This window comes from Mustela nigripes, chromosome 4, assembly GCF_022355385.1.
Source record: "Mustela nigripes isolate SB6536 chromosome 4, MUSNIG.SB6536, whole genome shotgun sequence".
NCBI lineage: Eukaryota > Metazoa > Chordata > Mammalia > Carnivora > Mustelidae > Mustela > Mustela nigripes.
In genome coordinates this window covers 76,146,974-76,170,996 of record NC_081560.1, presented here as the reverse complement: position 1 = coordinate 76,170,996, position 24,023 = coordinate 76,146,974, and the positions used below count along the sequence as shown (strand labels likewise).

Genomic DNA, 24,023 nt, shown 5'->3' with positions numbered 1-24,023 from the left:
CGTTCGCAGCCACTCCTACAGATCTGGAAGGACTTAAGTTCTTAGGAAGCTATCTTCAGCAGACATGATTTAGGGTATGGAGACTGTGAACCAATTACTATATTAATTATTTAACCCTGGATATGTGATTTGAAACTATTCATTCTCCAAAAAGCTACCAAGAAAAAAGAGCAGATGATACTACTGAGAATAAACAAATAGCATTATGAAAATTTAATTTTATTGAATGAATTAATGTTTATTTCTAAAAGACCAAAAAAAATGACTTTTTTCCTATCACAGGATAGCAATATAGGAGATCAACTGACTCAAAGGAATTAGCAGACGATACCAAAAGTTTTACCATGTGGCCTAAAGCAAGTGGGCAGAGGTTGCAGAGCATTTTCGGGTCCAAGCTAATTAAGGCACCCAATCCAATCACACTGAAATCATCTGAGGCCTCACTCCTTGCAAATAATTCCAATCCTAAATTTGCAAAAGAAACAAGAAGATAGAATGGAGACTCCAACACATTGGTTTTCAAATTCGACTGTGCATTGAATCAATGGGGTAGCTTTGGAAAAAAATGTATTGGTACCTGGAACACAGTCCCAAAGATTCTCATTTAATTGGCCTGGGCTGTGGCCTAGACAATGGGATTTTTCAAAGCTCCCCAAGGGAGTAATTTGCAGCCAAGCCTGAAAACCACTGCCCTACTGAATCACATGCTCTTATTGTCTCACAGATGTCTTTAGGTAAAGCATGTGCTGTTTTGAAATTCTTTGAAATATTTGTCAAAATTAGAAAACTGAGGAATTTTATACAAATATTCAAATTCTTGGCTTTTCTCTTTTTTTAAAAAAAGCTGGTTCCTTTAATATTTTGTTTTTATTTATTTAACAGACAGAGATCACAAATAGGCAGAGAGGCAGGCAGTGGGCGGTGGGGGGGGGGGAAGCAGGCTCCCCACTGAGCAGAGAGCCCAATGCGGGGCTTGATCCCAGGACCCTGAGATCATGACCTGAGCCAAGGCAGAGGCTTAACCCACTGAGCCACCAAGGCACCCCTTCTTGGTTTCTCTTAACGGACTCAAATTCCTGAATGCAACATTGAGCCAGACCTTGGTGTTTATGCCTCTAGACAGAGCACACAGCTAGCAATCCTGGAATCTTACAACTGGCTCCCTTCACTTAGGCATATGCATGAACCTATAAGCACTTGAACTTGAGACCACTGTTCTAGAAATTCCAGTACAAGAATGAGATTTAAAATGTCCCAGAGGGAGACCAGGTGTTTCAGATAGAATGAACAGCATTAGAAAAGTACTCAGCCAAATATTTACAGGCAGCCAGTAGGAGTTTGGCCATCAAACAGTCAGCAAGGTCTATGACTCAGTACGTTGCCACCCATTGTGAATTATAAATAAGTATAAAGCACTACTCTAGTCTTCAAAAAGCTCATATCCCAGATGGGAAAAAAATTAACAAGCATGAAAGAATTCAAGATTAACACAGGAGAATTTATAATTAAATTGGTGAAACAAGCTCTTAAATGCCTACTGGTTTGAAAAAAGAGTTGGATCAGTAAGAATGGTCTTTCCAGGAATACTCCTTCAAGAGGAGGGAGTTCACACTGTACCTTGGTAGGAAAGTGCAGTTACAGAGCTTAGAGAATATAAGGCATATAGGGAATATTCTGGAGGCAAGACAGGAATGAACCAAGCAGAACACAGGAATACTGGTCTTACTCAAGTAGAAAATGGCTTTGGAGGAGGAGTCTAGTGAGAAACTAATGGAAATTGGCCACTTGGTGAGATTTTTAACAGGCAGAGGAATTCATTTAAATAATCGGTAAGGGCTCTGAGGTCCTGCTATTTTTAAATTTTTATTTTCTTTTGGTTGGTTGTTGGCTCAGGCAAAAAGTGACATGATGAGAAGTAAGAGGGAAAGATAGGAACTTGTACTGATCAACCCTCAACCTTATGCTAAATACTCTGCATATATGAGTTCACTTATCCTCATTAGCACCCTGAAAGGCAAATGTTAGTATCCCTGTGAGTAAACAAACTCAGAGGATAATTAACTTCCCCTGTGGCACAGGTAAGAAATAGTAGGACAAGTTTTTCCAATACAAATCCATGCCTTTCGTATTACATCCCAAACTTATCTATCCTTAATATGGCAGATGAGTTTGAAAGAATGGAGTCTAGAACAAGCAAAACTAGTTGAAACTATAAAAGCATCCAAGACCTAGCAAGCAAGAACTTGAGGTAAGAATCCAAAAATTCAAACATCTTTGAGAAATATCCAGGCCATCTCCTTCTGTATCACAGCATAAGAATCAAAGACTGAGTCATCAGGGATCCAATTACAGTTGAAGTGATACAAATAAAAGCTAGGTCATGTTTGGGGGAAAATCATCCATAAAGGATTTAATAGTAATTATGGAGTGTTCTGTTCATTCAAGTCTTCCCAAAATATTTGAGTACTTATTACGGGCCTTGGAGATAGAGCTATCAACACAAACACACCTTTTATAACGTTTATAACTTATAGGCTAGTGAGAGCGAGGGAAGGATAGGGATAGAGAGGAAATAACGAACCCAGGAAAATCCAAGGTAATTCATGCAGTGCTTCAAGGGCTGTGATGGAAGAAAAAGGGGGTGATGTCACTGCAGTGTTCCTGAAGCTTCAACGTACATAGCTCACCTGCATACCTGGCTAAAAAATAGATTCTCATTCAGTAAGAAAAGAGGCAGGTCAAGATCTGGGTTTCTGGTGAGCTCTCGGGTAGTGGAGATGCTGCTGGACAAAGGACCATACTCTGCATCTCAAGAAGATGGATTTTACAGGGTGTGGCACAGGTGGGCACTTTCCCCACAGTAAGCAGAGCCTCTGGAGGCGAATGGAATTTTGACAAGGTTCAAATACTCACAAGGGCATTCCAGTTTTCCCATGTTTTCTATTTTGAAGATTTAAAAGAAATATTTCAAATCTCAACGTCTTTCAAAATCTGTCTGCCACGCCTGCTAGTGTCTACTTCATAATACTCTGCTGGAGGATGGGAAGGAGTTAGCAATGGGGAGTCTATGTGCTACTTAAAAGAAACAGCAAGGATGAATAACCCACGCAAAAAAAACTCTTAGAAAAGCAAGGTATTTATGGCTATAGTTTAATGAGTAGATGGAAGAGTGATTTTTCTCTGCGAGGTAGGCAGGGAAGCTAAATCATGTAGGACTTTACAGGCCAGAGCAAAACAGTTTAGATTTCATCTATAAGGAAAAAGAAACCATTGGAAGATTTTAAGCAGAGGAGTTTGATAATCTCACATTGTATGATCTCACATTCTAAGCAAAAAAGAACAAAATATATCAAGTTGCTGAAGACACAGACTTAAAGGTAAAGGCAGGAGCGGGGAGACCGGTTAGGTGGCTGCGGTGGATGTTCCCATTACATGGAAGAATATTAACAGTGGAGACGGAACCTGTCAAGAACTGCCAGGGGTTTTTACCCATCTTGCAATCTACCAGGTTAGACTGTGAGGCTTCAGGGATGCTGGCAGAAGACACGGGACTGCCGATTCAGAGACAAAGGACTTTACTACCCACAGCCACAGCTGTAGCCAGAGTGCAGCATTTAGGGATGTGCCCCAGGCCCCAGTTTTCACTAGGCAATATAAAGGGGGCTAGCTGACCCTTGTACAAACAGCCTCAACACAGGATCAGTATCTGCCTTAAGACTGATTATGTCCTGCCACAGCTCTCTTATTGATTCTGTCCTTATCTAAAATGTTGGGAGTGTGTTCATCATAGGGTTTACTTTAACTATTGACTTCTTCATTTGAGAGACAGAATGCATGTGAGCCGTGGGAGGCGGGTAGAGGGAAAGGAACAAAATCTTAAGCAGACTCCCCACTGAGCACAGAGCCTGACATAGGGCTCAATCTCAGGACCCTGAGAGCATGAACTGAACCAAAACCAAGAGTCAGATGCTTAACTGACTGAGCCACCCAGGCACCCCCATCATAGGTTTTTAGCATTCATTTTTATTTCTAAAAAATACTGCACCCAAACATTATTTCTGTCCTACCACAGCTCTGTTATTGATTCTGTCCTTATCTAAAATGTTGATAGTGTGTTCATCATAGGATTTATTTAAACTATTCTTTGAGAGAAAGAGAGACAAACCCGAGTATCCTTCTCCTTAAAGCAGTTAAAATCAGGGTGGTGGGTGAAGGAGGCATCAGCAGCAGAGGGAAAGAGTATCTCCACACTAGTGAGTAAAGAACATTAGCTTTCAATTTTAAGCATGCAGCAGCTACACTTAACTCAGCAGAACAAAGATCCAGTATCTCTGAACCCCCCAAAGCCTAGACAGCACAGCAAGATCATCATTACTGTCACTTCATTTCAACTTTGGGAACTCCCTGACTCAGAAGCCAGAGGGAGATAACTTTCTGCCTGGAGCACATGGTTTGTGCACTTAGGCTAACTCAGCCTTGACTTGAGCAGCAGTGACTTTTTTAAAGAAGTCCATCTTAATCCGGGGCACTTGCTGTCTCATCCTGATAACATCTCTCAGAGTCTCGCCTGGTTTTAGCCAAAGGGCTGGGGATGTTTTCCAGTGCCACAGCCAATCACAAGAATTCATCTAGATTTCTTTGTGTCACTTTCATTCTTTCATTCTGGAATGCAGCCCCTCTGTCAGCATTTTAAATCCAATCCAAGTCAGTAAGAACCCAAATACTAATCAGTTGCCTCATCTATGGTTTCCAGAGCATTTTTCTGTCTCAGAGGAATCCTGCAAACAGGCGAAGCTCCTTTTTTGCTACCAGGTTCTGCTGCAAAAAAACTTGAGAGACGGAGGTGCCTGGGTGGCTCAGTGGGTTAAAGCCTCTGCCCTCGGCTCAGGTCATGATCCCACAGTCCTGGGATCGAGCCCTGCGTCGGGCTCTCTCCTGGGCAGGGAGTCTGCTTCCCTTCCTCTCTCTGCCTGCCTCTCTGCCTACTTGTGGTCTCTGTCAAATAAATAAATAAAATCTTTAAAAAAAACAAAACAAAACTGAGAGACCTTTGTCATCTTGGAATGGATGTAAATTTGGCAGGAGAGACTATAGGGAGCCCTAGCAGGGCCCAGCTGTTGCCATTCTTCTTCAGCAAGAGTTTACGCACCCGGCCCCCTCAGCTCCCAGGAGAATCAGCTAAAGTGCAGATGATTCACCTAGAGTTTGCCTTCTCTGTGGGTCTCTCCTTTCATGCTCAGTATCAGAGCATGTCTCTGCAAGTTTGATGTGATAGGGAGTTGAACTTCCTGCCCACCCAGGACCTGGATTAGATTAGGGAGAAAGGGGCGCCTGGGTGGCTCAGTGGGTTGAGTCTCTGCCTCCGGCTCAGGTCATGGTCTCAGGGTTCTGGGATGGAGCCCCGCTTTGGGCTCTCTGCTCAGCGGGTAGCCTTTTTCTCCCTTCCCCCTTCCCCTGCCTATCTCTCTGCCTATTGTGATCTCTGTCAAATAAATAAATAAAATCTTAAAAAAAAAAAAAAAAGATTAGAGGGAAATCTGCTCCATACCCTAGGGGAGAGTTAGCAGCAATTACAGCACTGATCCGGCCGCTCTATCTGAACCTACTTCCGGTCACTCAGCCCTCAGCCCTTCCCCAGATCCACCTCATTCATTAACTGGGAATAAGGGGAGCACTATTACTGCCTCATTGGCCATAGAATTTGGTCAACGCTTTTGCTACTGATTCTCTTGTACTTCTCTCAAATTTTGTTAATTCAGCCCCTAAGGCCCTCAGACTTCCTCTTTGAAAAAGCCATTCTGACCTCATTGCCGAAACTGTCAAAGACTGTATCATCTGAGATTTAACTCTACTTAAAAGGTAACGCATTAGCTCGCCACAGTTTTGTTGACGCTGACTTTAAGACTTTATGACTGAAAGCAATAGTGGTAGCCGGAGGGTCAGCTTTGGCTCTGGTTCCTTGAACTCCACTCAACATGGGCTGTGCAAAGTGGGTCACGTGACCACCGCACAGACAGTGATGATGGAGAATTGTCTTCCAAAGGAACAAATGGAACTTCCTGGACTGGATGAGTGGGTGTAAGAGAAAAGGCCAAATGAAGCATGACTCCCAGGTTTTGGGCTTGCACACTTGGCGGGGATTTGATGTCACTTACTCAAGGGGAGACCCTTGGAGGAAGGGATCAGTTTTGGTTACCTATTAATCCCAATATGCCTGCTACGTATCCAAGACAATATGCCAAGATAGCAAATGAATCTATGTCCGGAGGCCGAGAAGACAGGTTGGAACTAGTAATAAATATTTGAACTACATGAACAGAGGAGGTGCTTAAGTAAACTCAAAGAGATGGTGAAGAAAAGACAATCCAAACTGAGGTCTGGGACATTCTAGCACTCGAAGTTCAAGGAGAAGTGAAAAAGCCAACAAGAAAACGAAGGCGAGGAACTTGCGGTAGGGAAGTCTGTCAAGGAAGCCAAAAAGAAGGAAGTAATTAACCATGTCCAGTGGTGCTGGGAGTTTGAGGAAGGTGAGAGCAGAGCACCATGAAGAATTATAGATCAAGACAAATTTGCAGTGGTGTGACTTATTAAAGGAACTGGACACATGAATTTATGAGGCTACAATTTGGACTCTGTAAAAAAAAATAAGTAATATGCTGTATAAACTATGATCAACATGCATCTTCAGTTTTGCTGCCCCTTGCCTCTTTAGTATTCGGTGAGAGTAATAAGTCCCCACCCCTGGAAGAAAATCCCAGTGGGCTCATTTAAATCCTGCTCGTTCACCACAGGTGAGGCCCCTTTCTGGTGCTGGGGAGAAAGCAATGAATGAAAATGCTTACAACCCTGGCAAGCCCATGAGTATGTGCTCTTAGGTGAGATTGTTCTACAGTCATTTTCAGTGGAAAATAGTCTCTACGAGGAAATTAAAATGCCTGGTCCTGTGTAATTATCAAAACCATACCTTGACTTAACATCAATCCTCATTTTCTCCCAAAGTCTGGCCTGCCTCCGGCAGAGAGCCTGCACTCCCTGACTTTTCCCCTTGTTCACACGCCCCAGTCCACCAGTTGCTGTTTCCCTCTCAGTCCTGGTTAAAAAGTAATAAGGAAGACGCTAGAAAATTCTTACATAACTGGATGGTTTTGTGATCTCCGTGTTTTTTAAACACACGTTCTTAGGATCCTTGATGGTAACTAAGGGCTGTTTTTCATGCAATATTCAGAAATTTCCAGCTGCTTTCTTTTCTTCTGCTGGTCCTTGAGTGAGCTGACTGGCAAATCCTACCTTAAGTTGTCCCTTGGGGCTCCGTGCTCAGTCCCAGGGCACCCAGCTATACCCCGCCATTGACCTCTTTCTAGGAAGAACTCCAAACTCTTCCACACGAGCCCAAGACTACCCATGATGGCTCTTTCTAGTGTGGCCCATCTTGCACACGCATGGGACTCACATATCTTTTGTTCTGATAAATTCTTACAGTAAAGGACAGTCTCTGCACAGTAGCAAGCTGTGCCAAGAAAGTAATTAGCCTTTTCTCATCTTCTAGATTTCTGAGACAGGAAACAGGCTCCAAGCCAGGGCATCCTCCTCCCACAAGGAAAACCTTAAACCTTCCATGAAAGGCCATAAGGAAGCTCTCCTCTCTAGGTCTTCAAAGCGAGGCAATAAGCTCAAACTTCTTCCTTCACGGAGGAAGGGTCTACAACTCATAGCACAACTTTTCCGATACATCTTCCTCATAAAAACCTCTCCTCTCCTTGTAATGTCTTCAAGTGCGGAAAGTTTCAACGTTAAAGGCACGTTTTTAGAAAAGGTTTCCTTGAAAACTGGCACATCGGAACATGCCTTGCCCTCATTATAATATCTGATATCTCTCCTGTCAGCTCCATAGTCAAGGCTGAGGAGGGAGGGGTGGAGCTCTAAAAGAAGAATACAGTCCTGATATTGTTTATCTATGTAAAAATAAAAACAAATTATGCTAGAAATTGGACTTACTATAAATAGCACCGTTATGATTTATCAAGTTTCTTACATCGTGGAATGAGATAGTTGACTCTTTTCTGAGCAGTTAGCAAAAGGGAAAGGAGCCTGTAATGTAGGGGCCAAGTAGGACAGTTAAAAGGGACAAGAGATTTAAAATAGAGAAGACAGATTGTGCTTTTAGCATATAAAGTAAACCCAGAGTCTGAAGAATTACGCTACAAGTATAACCTGAATTTTTTTTAGTCACAAACAGAATGCAGCCTTCTAACGTTATGTGGCTTCTCCAGTTAATTGTTCAGTCTTCAGCTTTCTTTGATCAGGGAAGAAGGTAGGACACTTTAGGGCATGAGAGATTATGCTATCTAGTAATAGCATTGCCTGGAGAAAGAGGACAAAGACATCTAAAATTACTCTAGGATTTACCATAGCTCCTCTGAGTAGAAACTGAAACAAGAAATAATTAATTTCTGTTTTTCAGTACTGAAAGCAATAAAATATATAGAAACTAATTTAGGATTTTCCAGAAAATGTATGGGAGCTGAAGTTAGGACAGCTGATGAGATCAGTGAAGATGAAGAGTGAAAGTCAACGAATGAAAAAAAGATGATAAAACCTAGTTCTGAGGTGTACTTTCAGGGGAGGCAAAGAGGAAGCAACAGAAATTTCTCTGTCAAAAACAGGTGTATGGAAGCCTAGAGAACAAAATGATTGAGCAGGGAGTACCAGATGTATCAAAATTTCAGAGAGGTGCCAATGAAATAACTAAAGATGGAGACCCCAGAAGAAAGTTGACAATGTTCCCCGATTTTGAGTAGGGAAACCAATGGCTGATAGGCAGAATTCCCCGCCAAAAAAAAGAGAGATGAAGGAAAGTGTAAAAGACCCCAATTTGTTCATGATTATAGAAAATCTTAAACAAGCCAGCTTGATGGACTGAAACCATCAGCAACCTGGTCTGTTCATCACTGAATATTGATATTTTACTATTCAGGATTCTGACTTAGGGGGTTCTGCAGAAATGTCTTTCTACAAATATAAAGAAGAAAACAAACAAAACAAGAAAATCCGGGTAAAGTCTTGGCAAGCATTCAGGAGCACCCGACACAAATGTGTTTGCTTACAAATCTTCAGCGATGTTTCCATGAACATCCCAAGCCCAGAAGATCCCATTTAATTATTATATTGGTTTGGTTATACTAACAACAGAACTGGGGATGATTTGTTTTTTTGTTTGGTTTTGTTTCCTTATTTAGTTTGGTCTTTTCTCAGTGTTCTTTTTAGTAGGCCACATGATTGAATTTGCAGCCAGACATTTAACGAGACAACCCTTTCTTGTAGGTGCAGACGACCACCATGTGCATCTCCGTCAGCCTCAGTGGCTTTGTGGTCTTGGGCTGCCTGTTCGCACCCAAGGTGCACATCATACTGTTCCAGCCGCAGAAGAATGTGGTCACACACAGACTGCACCTCAACAGGTTCAGTGTCAGCGGAACTGGGACCACGTATTCTCAGTGTAAGTACGGAACTCGGTGCTGACCCATCCGTGACCAGCCCTGGAACAGACATCAGGCTCAGAGGGGAAGCCAAGGACATAGTCAGATGGGGACAACAAAGGGCCATCCCCATGAATAATCTCAATTCCATTTTCGTAAGTCTTGGCTCAACCACATGAGTCAGGGGTCGTGCTAGGTCCTAGGGATACAGAGGGGAGTAGACGAGTCAAAGCGCCTATTTTGGTAGGGCATGCGGTCCAGCAGGGAAGACAAACATTAAATTCACAGGGGCAGTTAGGGTGTCTGGCCATGCTATGGGGTCTGAGAACTTACTCCTTAGTCCTGACTCTGTGACCAGGTCAGGGGGTGACCTGGAGCACCTTACTTTACCTTTTGCAGTTCCACTTTACTCCCGGGTCTGGAGGGGTGGATTAGACTGGTGCTCTGTAAAGGATGTTCTATGTCACCGAGATGATGAAGGTGCTTCACGAAAAATTAAAAAGGGAAGATGACTGAGTAAGACGGAAAATGGTACATCCTGAATACCACTTTGGAAGCTCAAAGCACCTCCTTAAACATGAAGTATTTGTCTTAAGAAACTGTACAGCCAGGCAGCCTGTTTAGCTGTGATTTACTGTTTCTTAAATGTAGTCGACCACATTTAAACCGGCTAATGTGTTCCCACGACACACACCTTGAAAAATGCTGGAGTACATCTGCCTCCTGCTTCAGTGACACGATGCTTTTCAGTCGCAGGCGGGCAAAGAAGCAGTGTCAAGTGCAGGACAGCAGAGGAACCCCACCAGTTCATGGTGGTTTCCCCTGCTGACCTGCAAATACCTGAAATACTCCCCTTTGTGAATCACTCACGTAACTCTTAGGCTCAAGGAACCTAAAGGGGACAGGCTTTTAAGCCATTTTCAGCTTCTCTGTGGTACAAAGCCTGAGAAATTCACAGACAGAAGGGGAGGAAGGAGGAGGGGGAAACCACAGGAGGGGGAAGGAAGACTGGAGTGACAGAGACAAATGACTACTTCACCGTTTTTGCCTTGAGTCGATCGGAAAGGATGCTTCAAAATAGCTCAGCACCACAGAGTGAGCAATCACATTAGTGCCCCAGATTCAGCAACAAAGTATGAACTGTAACAGGGCTGCCCTTCCCCCAGCAAACACAGGCAAGGCTGCTGGCTGAAAGGCGGCTTTCCAGGATGCACCGTTTGTATCTACCACTCCCGGGTGGAGATAGGGATGTGACTGTCTTTCCAGGCGCCATTGCCAGGCTTCCCCATGGTTGAGTCCCAGGACATGGTACAACTTGTAAAATGATTTTCCCTGGACCTTAGAGAAACCTGCTTATTTTCTGAGCAAACAAATCTCTTTTCTAGAGCCCAACTCTTACAGCTAGCGAGTCCAGACAAGAAAGAATTGGCAATAACAAAGAACAACAATGATAAGAGTGGGAAACAGGGACTGTCATTCGTTGAGTATTTTCTATCTGCTGGGTATGGTGCTCAAGGTTATACACACGTGTGCACCTGTGCCGTACCCTATTTAATGTGCACAATGCCAAATATCAAGAAACCGGCATCCCACATATTGAAAGTGGCAGAACCGGAATTGAGAGTCAGTTTCTCTGATTTCAAAGGCAGTGTGTCAAACCACTGGATGGGGCCACTTGACTCAAACTGCAAGCTCGGAGATTTCCAGGGAACGTAGGTCCATAGTAGGCTTTATCGGGAGAATAGGAAAGTTCCCCTAGGCTGGGCAGCAAGATACACTTCCGAGAAAAAGTCATCTCGTTCTCTGAGCTCAGAGTTCCTAGTTGTTATTCAAACAATTTAACAAACTCCTTAAATCTTCCACAGACATATACGTGCAGACCTCAGTAATTTTCAAATGGCAGCATTTCCTGATATATATACAGGAATTAACAAATTCCTCCAGGAATAACAAGGGCACTTGACCCAACCAAGTCTCTCTTCAGAATTTCAAAAATATCCATTTACACAAACGTAACGTCTGTTGATCACAATGGATCTGCTTAATCTTTCACTCAGAATGCTAATCTCTGAGCGGCCCAGTTAATTCTTCAAAGTCAGCATCTACCCAGCCCTACATTTTAGAACAATTTTTTCACGCAATGAAATTTTAAGTAATTTTTTTTCTTAAGAAAAGACCTCATTTTTAAAAATAGTCCTTCTCTAATTTATATTAATGAAGTAGTATTAAAATATTAAGGTGAAGAATTTTTCATGTGATACCTCTGGGCATTTCAAAGTATATATGTAATAAATACATTAATCCATTATTTGTAATTCTTTATCTTTCAGTTAAAATAGTTTTACTTGTGGGCTCATTTTATCCCATGAGTACTAGACATTACAATTTCTGGTTCACAGATGAGAAAATATAGGAGGTACCTCTCAAAGATATACAATGATTCAAGAATCGAAACTGGGTTTCCTGACTTGTGATTAATATCTTACCCATTTTAAGAAATTGGAACTACAGTCACTCATGGAATCCACTCATTCATTAAATGCTTGAGTACCTTCTACACAACAAAAATATCTAAGCAACTGTGTACATAGTGGTAAAAAGGATAGATGTCCTGGTCCCATGAAACTCAGTGTCTAGACAAGTGTTGTCCTTACTGTAGTATAGGACCCATTAATGGGTCGTGAAATTTATGGAGCATGTTTGGCCAACAGTTTTCAGAAGAAAAAAATTAAATATATCAGAGTTCATTATATGTAATAAGGATAAGTAGTATTTCATGAAGTTTGCTCCAGAGGTGATGTATGTAAACAAGGTCCAGGTAAAATGTTTATTACTGTGAATTGCAGCCAAAGAAGTTTGAAAGACACTTGTCTCTGGGACCTAGTTTATGGATGGACATATTACTGACCCACTATGACGACAGTTAAAGCAACCGGTTTAATTCTCAGTGCCTGTTTCCTCCATTAAATAATCAGCTCAATTTATATTCATTTCCTTCCTAAATGCCAGGAAGTACACGGTTTTGTAAATCAAGAAATATCCTTAAATTGCTCCGAGTTCATTAGGTAAAGCATATGTTTTACTTAGTTGGCATGTAATTTATGTTCTGCTAAGTATTATGTAAGCATTTTAGTGTATTGAATTATTGTTACCAATATTGCTGCTGGTTTTCTAATTTAATCCCTCCAGATGGAAAACCAACAACTCTATGTGTTGATGAGAATATGTTAGTGCAGCATCAAGGTTACCCCACAACACATACATACATGTAGGTAGCTATTCCCACATAGCAAACTTCCCCCAAGCTTTGTGACTTCAAAGCAATAACCTTTAAAAAAATACAAATGAAAATAAAACACAATAATGCCTTTATCATTTTAGGATTTGGTGGGCCCAGAATGCAGGCAGGGCTTGGTTGATCAATTCATCTGCTCTTGCGAGGCCTGGACCAGGTCCTTCTGTGGTTTCAGCAGAGACTGAGCTGAGCCGGAGGCCCACAGTCACTATGATCTCAGACTTCACAGCTTGGAAGGACGACTTGTCATATGCAATCATAGAGAGGATGACAAAGCCTGTCCAAATTTGAGGGAAGGGACATAGACGCCCCCACCTCTGAAATAATTCATGGCCATTTTTATTGTGACACATTCACCTAAGCCTTCCTCCAGCACTGCAGTTTTATCAGAAATCACGAAGGTGGGACACAAGCAATCCTGTTAATGCCAAGAAGTTACCCAGGCCAGAAGGTGCGGCCAAATTCATTCCCACTTAATTCTCGGGCAAGAGTAGGAAATGCCACCTCACGTAGGAGCCTGGGTGAGCCACCTGACCACAGCTAAAGTGGCTGAGAGCAGACAAAGTACTGGTATTGGATTTTAAAGCTGAGCAGTTGCTCCAAAAAGATGGAAAAGCATGACCAAACTTAGAGGCAGGCATGGAGAAAAGGACATGTTTAGGGACATCTTGGAAAACTCATGGTCTGTGAAATGTCTACATCCTGCTGAGTGCCAAAAAAATAATTTTAGCTGTATCTGATTAACCATATACACAGTGGGAGTCAAAATAATAAAAATGAAGGTAACATTCATTTTTCTCTCGTTTAAGTACACCACTAGGCCAATGGCTCCCAATATCTGTGTACCAAAAGGACAAACAAAACAAAACAAAACAAAATACCCTCTTTGAAATGAAGTTCCCAGGCCCCACCCAGAGATATGCTGAGTCATATGGTCTGGGTCAAAAGCAATCTGGTTTGTAACAGATACTCCAGCTGGTTCAATGGAAGTGGCCCAAGGAACATATTTTGAGAGCTTCGGCCTCAACCACGCCGCCTGCTTCATCCACTGTTATCAGTGCGGGCCAGGGAGAGCCTCAGAGAGGACCCTCACGGAGGGAGCAGGCAGTGGGTTCAGAGGCGGCCAGGTGTTCTGAACTCCCGTCCTCTGTCTCGTGCCACAGCCCCGTGCAACTACGATTTCCCCAGCTCTCTCTGGCACCCTCCAGAGAATGCATTTCTAGCACAGAAGTACCTGTCCACACAGAAGACATTTACTGAAACTGGGAATACTCCCTCAAATAACACTTAACTCAAAGACCCTAAAATCTTCAACTCATACTTGTAATGCTGTTCACACACAAGCAAACATTCTTCGTATCTGAATGAGAAGGAAGAGACCATCTTGGTTCAGCTTCAGAAGCACAAGGGCTTCCCAGAGCTGGTTCCCAAAGACAGGCCATCAAGAACATAAGCTGCAAGTGGAAGGAGAGTTGCCTAATTACGAAGGACACAAGCTGGGTGTACGCGTGAGGTTATGCAGCAGAAAACCCGAGGGTCTCCGTGCAGGTCGGAATGTTGTGGACACTAATACGAGTTCTACTCAGCGCAGACCGGGGAGGGAGAGGTGAGAAACAGGAGTGTGTCCAATTGTCTTTCGAGCCACTCTGTATCCAGACTTGGTCCCGTGGGCGTGTGTGTTTCTCCTGCTCATGGTGATCATTCAGAGATATGCACGCCATTATCATTAAGAACAGTCAAAAGGGTTCTGCTAACTAATCATGTTCAGATTTGGGTCCCAGAGGAGCCGCAGGCATATGGAGATTGATTTCTTCTGCCAAAACCTTATTCAGAAAGTAGCTTGTCTAGGTGGTGAAGTGCAAATGGCTTCATTAACAGAATCACTCTTTATTACAAAGGATTTTCACGTTAGAAGGAGCAAGGGTATAAAAAGATCAAGTGAACAGTCTTCCAGACTCACACTCTAATTTCCCACAGAAGGACAGCAACTGAAAGCAAGCCCGCGAGGATCAGACTTGGCATTTGTCGATGGCCAGGCCTTTTAAGATACCCCAGTTAAAAGGGGTAAGCCATTACACAAGTCTGAATATGACTTTATGCAAGAAAAAAAAAAGGCACATAATGCCCAAGTTCCTTCTTAACAGCGCAAGTCCAGAAAATGAGTATAAAATGCCTGCACTTGACAGTCAAGGGAGTCCCATAATGACACTATGTACTAGACCAGCCAGGAAAATTAGCAAGTTATTTGGCGACGCAGACGGAATTGATGGTCTTCTCTGCCACAGGCATAAGTATATTATAAACATAAATCCTGCTGGCCAATCCAGGAAGAGCCAAGAGTTTTCAGCAAGCTAAGCCATCTGCTGCTTCCAAGCAGAATAGACCTAGTGCATCCCCATCAGAGAGAGGTCAATCCAGTTTCCCTTTGGAGGGGAAAGTCACAAGATGCCTGAGAACCTCATTCCATCCTCCTGAGGGCGGGAGTAGAGGGGGGCCCGACCCTCACAAGTAACCCTGCATGTATCAGGGAACAGATGTTCACGCTCCCCCTTTCTTCTACCTAACATTTCCATTGTGTTTGTCTCACAATTGCCTTTTTGCAACCCCTAAGTCATTTTCTCTTTACCTCTACTATTTCACTAGGTTTTCCCCTAAGCAAACATAGCCTACCTTCTTTAATGACAGTGACCAAAGGGACTTAGGCTGGAAGAGAATGCTAACCACATTTTGGGATGGGAAAACCAGAGCCCTCTCTGTTAGACACTTTAAGGAATTTGATAAGTGAAGTCACAGATAAAATTCTCGAAAGCAGTTATGCGGCTATTCTGCCTCTCTGGATTTTCTGCCTCAGCTCAGTTACCAAATGCATCTCAGAGATGATTCTGACAGCGAGAACTTTAGCATCTGCAAGTTCAGTGATTTCTTTTTTAAATTAGAAGCCTTCTCTTCAGTGCCACACATGACAGCATCTTGTTCTACCGGCAAAGGTGCGAACGTGTATTTTTCTCAAAAGCCCATTCCAGGGAGTTCAATGGCATAGATCATGTCCACCAGAGACCCCGGCGACCCCGCACCCGGGCTGTGCATAGGGAACGTGTGCTATTCCCAAGGGGCTAGCCACAAAGCTGCCCAGAAAACGTGCTTTGGTGAAGACAAAACAATGTCATTAATGGTGACTGGCTAAATGTTTATGTCCATGATAAAATTTCTCTCATTTCAATATAGGTTAAAAGTAAGCATCATTTATTTGGGGGTTTTTATTTTTTTTAAGATTTTATTTATTTATTTGACAGAGAGAGAAAGAGAGAGGGCACAAACAGGGGAGCGGCTGGCAATGGGAGAGGGAGAAGCAGGCTCCCCACTGAGCAAGGAACCCAATCCACAGGGCCCTGGGTTCATGACCTGACCCAAAGGCAGTCAGTTCAACAACAGAGCCACCTAGGTGCCCCGCATCATTTGTTTTTGTTTTGTTTTTTTAAGCCTCACTTTCTTGCATTAAATGACACTGTACAGTTCCCTTCTGTCCTGTGTCATTGAATATAATGGAAACTCAGTACCCCAAAGAAAGCCCCTTAACCAGAGATGCCAAAAGTCACATGCATTTCCATGTAACCCCAAATCTATTAACACCTTTGGGGACATGGTACAATGCTCACAACTATGTAGATATGTTAAATTAAAAAGGAAATATGTATATAGTCAAATACTGCTCATACACTGACTTCAGACGGTCAGCTCCTTGAAGCAAGCAAAGAGTCTCACATCAATTTATTCTGTACTATTTCTCCTTCCAGTAAGTGAAATTCACAGGAGAACATTCATAAGTGAAAATATCTATATCCTCAGAATGGGAAAATGCCTATATATAGGAAACATTTTTTAACATCTTCCCTACCTAGAGTAATGTCAGAGGCTTTGGGAGAAGGACTCTTAGTCGGTAACTGTGATCAATTTGAAGGACAATTTACTCCTTCATTCAAGAAGCTTTTGGGCTGAGGCTCAGCTCTAGGCACTAGGGATGTAAAGAAAAAAAATAGCCAAACCGAGAATACATAATAAGTCAGGTTTTGATAAGTGACAGGGAGAAAATAACATGAAGCTAGGGCAAATAGAGCCACCTGGGGACACACGGTCCCTCTTTTTTATACAGTGGACAAAGAAAGCCTCTCCAATTAGGCACCATTTGACCAGATGCATGACAGGAAGGGGACAGGGGAGCCCTGTCCGTATCTGGGGAAATGCAAAAGTCCACAGCTGGAAGAACAACAGAAAGTCCGAGAGGGAAATGACCAAGGATGAAAATAAGAGGAGAGGAAGACAGAGAGGGGCCAGAGCCGGAGGACCTTAGAAATCACTTGTTTTCTCTGAAAGAACTGGGAAACATGCTCCAAGGGTACAGAATGACCCAGCTGTAAAAGCATTGCCCTCCACACTGTGGCTTGTGGGCAGGACAGAGGACGGGAAGCAGACAGAGATGTAACTGAGGAAGCTATGTAACTGAGAACCCTGTGGTTCCCGTCAGGGTGGCAGTGATGGAAGCTAGTCAAGTGTTCAGATGCTGTGCGTAGTTTGAAGGTGAAGCTGACAAGATGAGCTGCCCTAGAAGGGAGGACGAATGCCGGACATTATTTTACTTTTTTTTGTTTTTTAAGATTTTATTTATTTGTTTGTCAGAGAGAAAGAGAGAGAGAGCACAAGCAGGCGGAGTGGCAGGCAGAGGCAGAGAGAGAAGCAGGCTGCCCAGCGAGCAAAGAGCCCAATGTGGGACTCTATCCCAGGACGCTGGGATCATGACCTGAGCCGAAGGCAGTAGTCCAACTGACTGAGTCATCCAGGGCCTGACATTATTTTATTAGCGCTGGACACCAGTGGCCTGACTGATCCCTAGACAAAGCAACACATACATCTCTTACCAGCTGTTTGAGCTTCAGGGTGAAGGGGCTTCCTTTCCTTGCCTGAAAACACATTTGAGTAAGAAAGAGGAAAAACCAGAGATGTTGGGAAAAACAAAAACAAACAAACAAACAATAAACCCAGAGATGTTGGGCAACTAAGAGGAAGCCAAAAGAATGCAAACTAGAATAGCACCAAAAAATTATTAAGTCCTTCCATTTTCAAGTTATTTATTGCCCTTCCACTTTCATACGCCTTCAGGGAGGAAGAGAGTAACAGAACATGACCGGAAAGAAAGCATGACAGGGGTGCCTGGCTGGCTCAGTCGGTAGAGCATGTGATTCTTAATTTTGGGGTCACAAATTCGAGCCCCAGGCTGGGTGTTGAGTCTACTTAAAAAATAAATAAATAAAAATATTTTTTTTAAAAAAGGAAAGAAAGCATGATAGTATATCATGGTCACAGTTGATTGGGGTGTTTAGTCGGAGACCGAGTGGAATTTCTGTTGCTAAGGTAATTACACTGTATTTTGGGTTATAAAAAAGTACCTGCCATATTTTCTCTTACCATGAATCTTGTCTCACAAGAAATAAGTCACTGAATGAGGAAGGCTTTGCATTCATAAGCTCCAGCTCCACATTTGGAAATCAGATCTTGGATCTGTAGATTTTTATCCCACATCATCATGAAGATGATTTCCTCTGAAATCTACCTTTAACAATTTAAGACCATTACCTAGAGAATCTTAGCCTCATTTCTTAAGAACTTCCACTGTGAAATCTGACATAGCAAGGCTACCAAAACAGTGGGCAGTAGTGTCCTCATTGGCGCAGATAACCTGTATTAATCAGCAGAACACCTGGAATGGGACCTCGGGGCCCCAGCCCAAATAAAATTAAGGTGATGAGTAAGAAAACAGGTTCGATAACAAAGCAGGAGGACAAAGCAACAAACGGATGTTGGAAACAGAATTCCATGACCATAGCATTAAAATATCTCAACAAGCAAACATGCTGGGAAAAATTATTTGGGGTTACCAGGAGCAAGGAAATAGAACAGATGGGAACAAAGTAGAATGTCTGTTCTGTTTAAATGTTTGTTTTCCTTTTTTCCTGAGTCTGCTGTATTACACAGTTAGAGGAACACACTCAGAAACCAAGTCTCAGCCACTCAAATGACTAACAGACTTGGCATCCGTAAGAATCTATTAAATAAATATGTTTAGCATTGACTGAGGGCTCAGGTCCCTGAAAAAACGGGGTCATTTTCTCCACAGCCTGGCCAGCCTGTGCATGACAGGTGGAGGAGAAATGGATTTCACAGTGCGAGACAAAGCTGCCACTTGGCTGCATTGATTTCCAATGCCTCCCCAAAGTGTGTGAAGTGAAATCTGCCTTCTGATGGGTGTGAATCGCCCCTTTGTGATCAACAGTGGAGCTTATTGGGTCCTTTTCTACAATCTTCTGTTTTCATTTTGCATCACACCACTTTAGCCTGGAATGACTAACAACTGCTGCTCACCCGCCAGCCTCCCCCCACCCCTGACAAAGCCCAAAATAAGCCACCATACCTCTTGTTTCTGACAGAAACTAGGATCATAGAAATTTGCTTAACCGCACTTAGGAAAATGGGCTAAACTTACACCATTAAAAACCTCATGAGAATTTCATTAGAATAATAGCAAAAGCTCATCACAAACACACACATGGAAATGATAGTACTTTGTTCTCCCCCAGATTTCACTACCTTGGGGAATAACAGATGGGCTAAGACGAGAGGCATATGTAAAATATTTATGAAAGGCAAAGTAATTGAGATAGTAAACTCATAAAACAGTAATTTCCTCTACTATATTCAGCAGCACGGACAAAAATGAGGATATTTTTTACATAATAAAATAAAAGGCACTGGCAGAAGCTGCAGATGAAACACTAAAAGAGAAGCAGAAAAACACGAGTTACCATTCCCTTCAATACACTGAAAAGTGGTTAGGGAAGAAGTGACTACAGAAAGAGTCTGGGTGGGGGAGGGTTTCACTGTCATTATTTCCGGTAAGACAACCTTGAGTTCGTGCGATGTGTATTATCAAGGCCTGCCATTGCTGTGAGTTTTATCTTCTTTGCAAAGAATTTGGACACTCTAACATAGGGCATTCCCTTCAATGTCCCTGTGATGCAGGCAGGTGAGTTGAAGTTCTTCTGCAGATTCCCATAATGGTATCAACATGGGGGTGGGGGGGAGTTCAGGGGAACCTGATGTGAAACTATAACTTGGGATTTTCCACATAACCACCTCTGTAGCCCCTGTCCTTCCTACCCACCTAGTCAAGATACACTGAATTTTTTAGACATTTAGAATGCAGTGAGCAAGAAAAATCGTAAGCTCGAACATAAGAACAGCATGACACTGAGCTCCAGAATAGTGTGGGAATATCACAGGTTTCCAAAGTGCCAACGGGAAGGGTATTAGACTGATCCAAGATGAACACAGATGGGCATGAGCGTATCAGTCCCTGGTTCTCCTATATATACCCCGCCCCCCCATGACCTAGGATTCTTCGTCAAGCTCAGAAAATAAAAAATGGGCACAGAAATAATAAAATTTGATCCTGGAGAAGATGATGAGATTAGTCAGAATGTCCAAGGCATCATGCTTGCCACATGGATGTACATAGGATGTACACAGCCTGAGCCAGCTCTCTCTGCAGGGGTAGTGGATGGTCAATGTCACAGTGTGGTTGGAGCAGCAAAAAGGCCTACCTGTCCCAAAAGAAGGCTGCCCATATGCCTCCTATCTTCTGGTCATTTCTTCAGGTAGAAAAATTATTTCCTTCTCGAAACTTCTGTTCTTTGAAATGCAGCCATTAAATGGTCATTCAGAGAATATTTAGAGAGGATCTATTCCGTGACCAGCAATTGGGATGAAATAATGAAAAAGACAGAGCCTAGCATATTTTCTAGTCAAGAGTATTCATAGACTTAAGACACTAACAACAACAACAAAAATAGGCCAGAAAAAAAATCTGCTTTAAAATTAGGTAATGTGGCAGAGAATAACTAGTCAGTTCTTTAAATTACGTGGCCTGATGATAGCCCTTTTCAGGAGGCAATATTTCAGACGCAGATGACAAGAAGAAGCCAGACATGTGATGGGAAGAGGGAAAAACATTCCTGACAGAGGCGGTGCCAAGGTCTGCCTTGCTGGGATTTTCCATGCTAGAGGACAAACACAAAAAAAGTGAGGGAAGAAATCACAGAATGAAACAAATGCAGAGAGAAAGAGGCACGATCTGACACACCCCGGGATGTGAAATATGGAGGAAGGAGAGCACAAAGGGGATCATCAGAGGAGCCCAGGGCAATGACTGACATTTCAAAATAAACTCTCACTGCCGTATGGAGAAGGTGTGGCAGGGCAGCAAGCGTGAAAACAGAGACGCCCGCGGTACAACTGTCCCAGGAGCCACATGATGGTGGCTTGGCCCAAGGTGGTGGAGGCACAGAAGGGTGGATGGATGTGGGGAGTGAGTTGACTGGGGCACATGACTGGTTTGACATGGGAGGAAGCACCAAACAGGAAGGAAGTAGAACTGTTAGACTTCCAGCTCAGGTCACTGGCTGGAGAGTGAGACCATGCACTGAAGAAAAGGAAGACTAAATGGGGACAGGTTCGGGGATCAAGAGTTACCCTTTGGTCACCTGATTGTGAAAATACAGGCAGAGCCACCTATGGAGGAGTCTGGCAGGCCTCCCACATTTCCACCCAATGATGGCTGGACATCACCTCCCCTTGTTCTTTCTCTTGCCTTCCCCTAGCTTTCATGAAGGTTACATAAGTAGGTTTCATGAGGGTTACATAAGTAGGAGGAAACTTCATAAGGAGTAAAGGAAAATCCTCACATTTGAAATTATCATCATCATCATTTTCCCTCTAGTATTTGTCTAGCACCCACTGTGTTCTTCACTACAGACATGTTTTCTCCCAAAGTTGTACATTTTTAGTGGGATCATACTGTAAAGAAAATCAAACCTGATCCTACAAATGATCGAAGGAACAATATCTCCAAGAGTTAGTGTGTCGCTGGACTATGCTTAACCTCAGACAATCCCAGAGACTTGTCTTTATGGCTTTTCTTACACACCTAGCAGAGAAATCAATGTAAAACTGAGGAGTTGTAGGCTCCCTGGTGGGGAGCCTGCTGAAAGACGTCAGTGCCCCAGATTGGTGATTGAGCATATGATCTCAACGTTTATAATTAGTTTCTCCTTTGTGTTTAAAGAAAATCGTATGAAAAAAATGTCATTTTATGGGACAAGAATATTTCCACTATCAGGCATGAATACTTCAGCAGGAAATGAGCTTATATGATTATTAACCAAGCGATGTACTTAAAGTATGGGACAGCTGACATCAGTTTGACCTGGGCTTTGGTCAGGTAGCCAAGAGGATCAGTTCCTTCTCAGCAAAGCATATCATCATGGACAGGCCAAGGGATGCAACATGGACAGCTCTGACAGGAAATGTAAGGTCATCTGTGATTCTCTTGGCTACATAGTTGCACAGCCTAGGAAGAATGGGGCTCCTTGCCTTTGTTGTTGTTGTTCTAATTCAGTAAAAAGATAAAGCTGTACGTAGATTTCTCATAAAAACAAAACCTTTAAAGTAACATAAGATATGCCTTGCATTGATGAAAACTAAATGCCATATACAGAATGAATATACACATGCGTATTATACTCACACTCTGACACTGTCATCACTGTTGTCATTAACAAGAGCCTCATGCCTTTGGAACGTCACCCCTTCTGAAAATTGTTAAGAATCTGAGTTCTCAGCACCCCAGCCCTTGCTGGAGTGTTCACAGAGGTCACCCACTTGAGCAATGAAAATGCATCAAGCCATTCTGTAAGGCAGTGGAGTTCACAGATGACTCATGAGACTACCTAGAGAAAGCAAATGTAATTGAGGTCCTAAAACTGTAACTAATTGGGGCACCTGGGTGGCTCGGTGGGTTAAGCCTCTGCCTTTAGCTCAGGTCATGATCTCGGGGTACTGGAATTGAGTCCCGCATCAGGCTCTCTGCTCAGCAGGGAGCCTTCTCCTTCTGCCTGCCTCTTTGCTTACTTGTGATCTCTCTCTCTCTGTCAAATAAATAAAATCTAAAAAAAAACCAAAAAAAAAAACCCATAATTAAGTTAACAATCTTTAAGAAATTTGCAGAGAAAATTAATTAAGTTAACAATCTTTAAGAAATTTGCAGTTTTGCACATTCTATCTTAACCAATTTATAGCTTATCAGAGCTAATTTTAAATCCATAAGCAACTCCTTTCAACAATGATGCTGTTTATGAACTCTCCACAAGGGATGACATTAGTGGAGGTATGTGTCAGGTACAAACGAATTTTGAGCACAACACATTTAGAAGGTTGGCCTACTACAGCATTAAATCACTTATCTTTTTCCAAAGTTAAATTAATTTTATTTATTTTTTTTTAAGATTTTGTTTATTTATCAGAGAGAGAGAGAGGGAGAGAACAAGCACAGGCAGACAGAATGGCAGGCAGAGGCAGAGGGAGAAGCAGGCTCCCCGCCGAGCAAGGAGCCCGATGTGGGACTCGATCCCAGGACGCTGGGATCATGACCTGAGCCGAAGGCAGCTGCTTAACCAACTGAGCCACCCAGGCGTCCCCCAAAGTTAAATTAAAAATGGGTTTTTGAACTTAATTTTAACAAGGGTCTGAGATCATCTGTTCCATCACCTACGTGGCTCACTCGACTAACACTGAATTTTCTGACCTGTTTTGTTTTCCAGCTTCTGCCAGCACCTATGTCCCCACGGTGTGCAATGGGCGAGAAGTTCTTGACTCCACCACCTCATCTCTGTGATTGTGAATTCCAGTTCAGTTCTCGTGTTTTTAGACTGTTAGACAAAAGTGCTCGCGTGCAGCTCCGGAATATGGAAACAGAGCAAAAGAACCCTAGTACCTTTTTTTAGAAACAGTACGATAAATTATTTTTGAGGACTGTACAGTATATAGTGATGTGCTAGAACTTTTTAGGCTGATTTTAGCGCCCCTATTATTAACGATTCCCCGGGACACGGAAATAACCATTGTTTACAGAGCTGAGCATTGGTGACAGGGTCTGACAGGGTCCGTCTAAACAAAAATATGGTGGCAATATTAGGTAACTTTTTTTCCTATGAAGTTTTTTGTAGGTCCTTGTTGTAACTAATTTAGGATGAGTTTCTATGTTGTATATTAAAGTTACATTATGTGTAACAGATTGTTTTTCTCAGCACAAGATAAAAAGCATCTGTATTAATGTAAAAATACTGAGAATAAAACCTTCAAGGTTT

At 42.7% G+C, this 24,023-nt stretch overlaps 1 protein-coding gene across 2 annotated transcripts in view; it reads left to right on the top strand.

The window, feature by feature from the left end:
• Nucleotides 1–23,640, top strand: part of GRM3 (glutamate metabotropic receptor 3) — a 226,577-nt gene extending 202,937 nt beyond the window's left edge. Inside the window, exons 5-6 of one of the 2 annotated variants that reach the window (XM_059396940.1) lie at nt 9,322–9,496; nt 23,478–23,640. In XM_059396940.1, coding sequence (XP_059252923.1) covers nt 9,322–9,496; nt 23,478–23,551 — 249 coding nt within the window. In that variant the 3' untranslated portion in view covers nt 23,552–23,640. The remainder of the gene's footprint in view (nt 1–9,321; nt 9,497–23,477) is intronic. The other variant, XM_059396941.1, reaches the window with a different exon arrangement.
• Nucleotides 23,641–24,023: the final 383 nt, after the last annotated feature.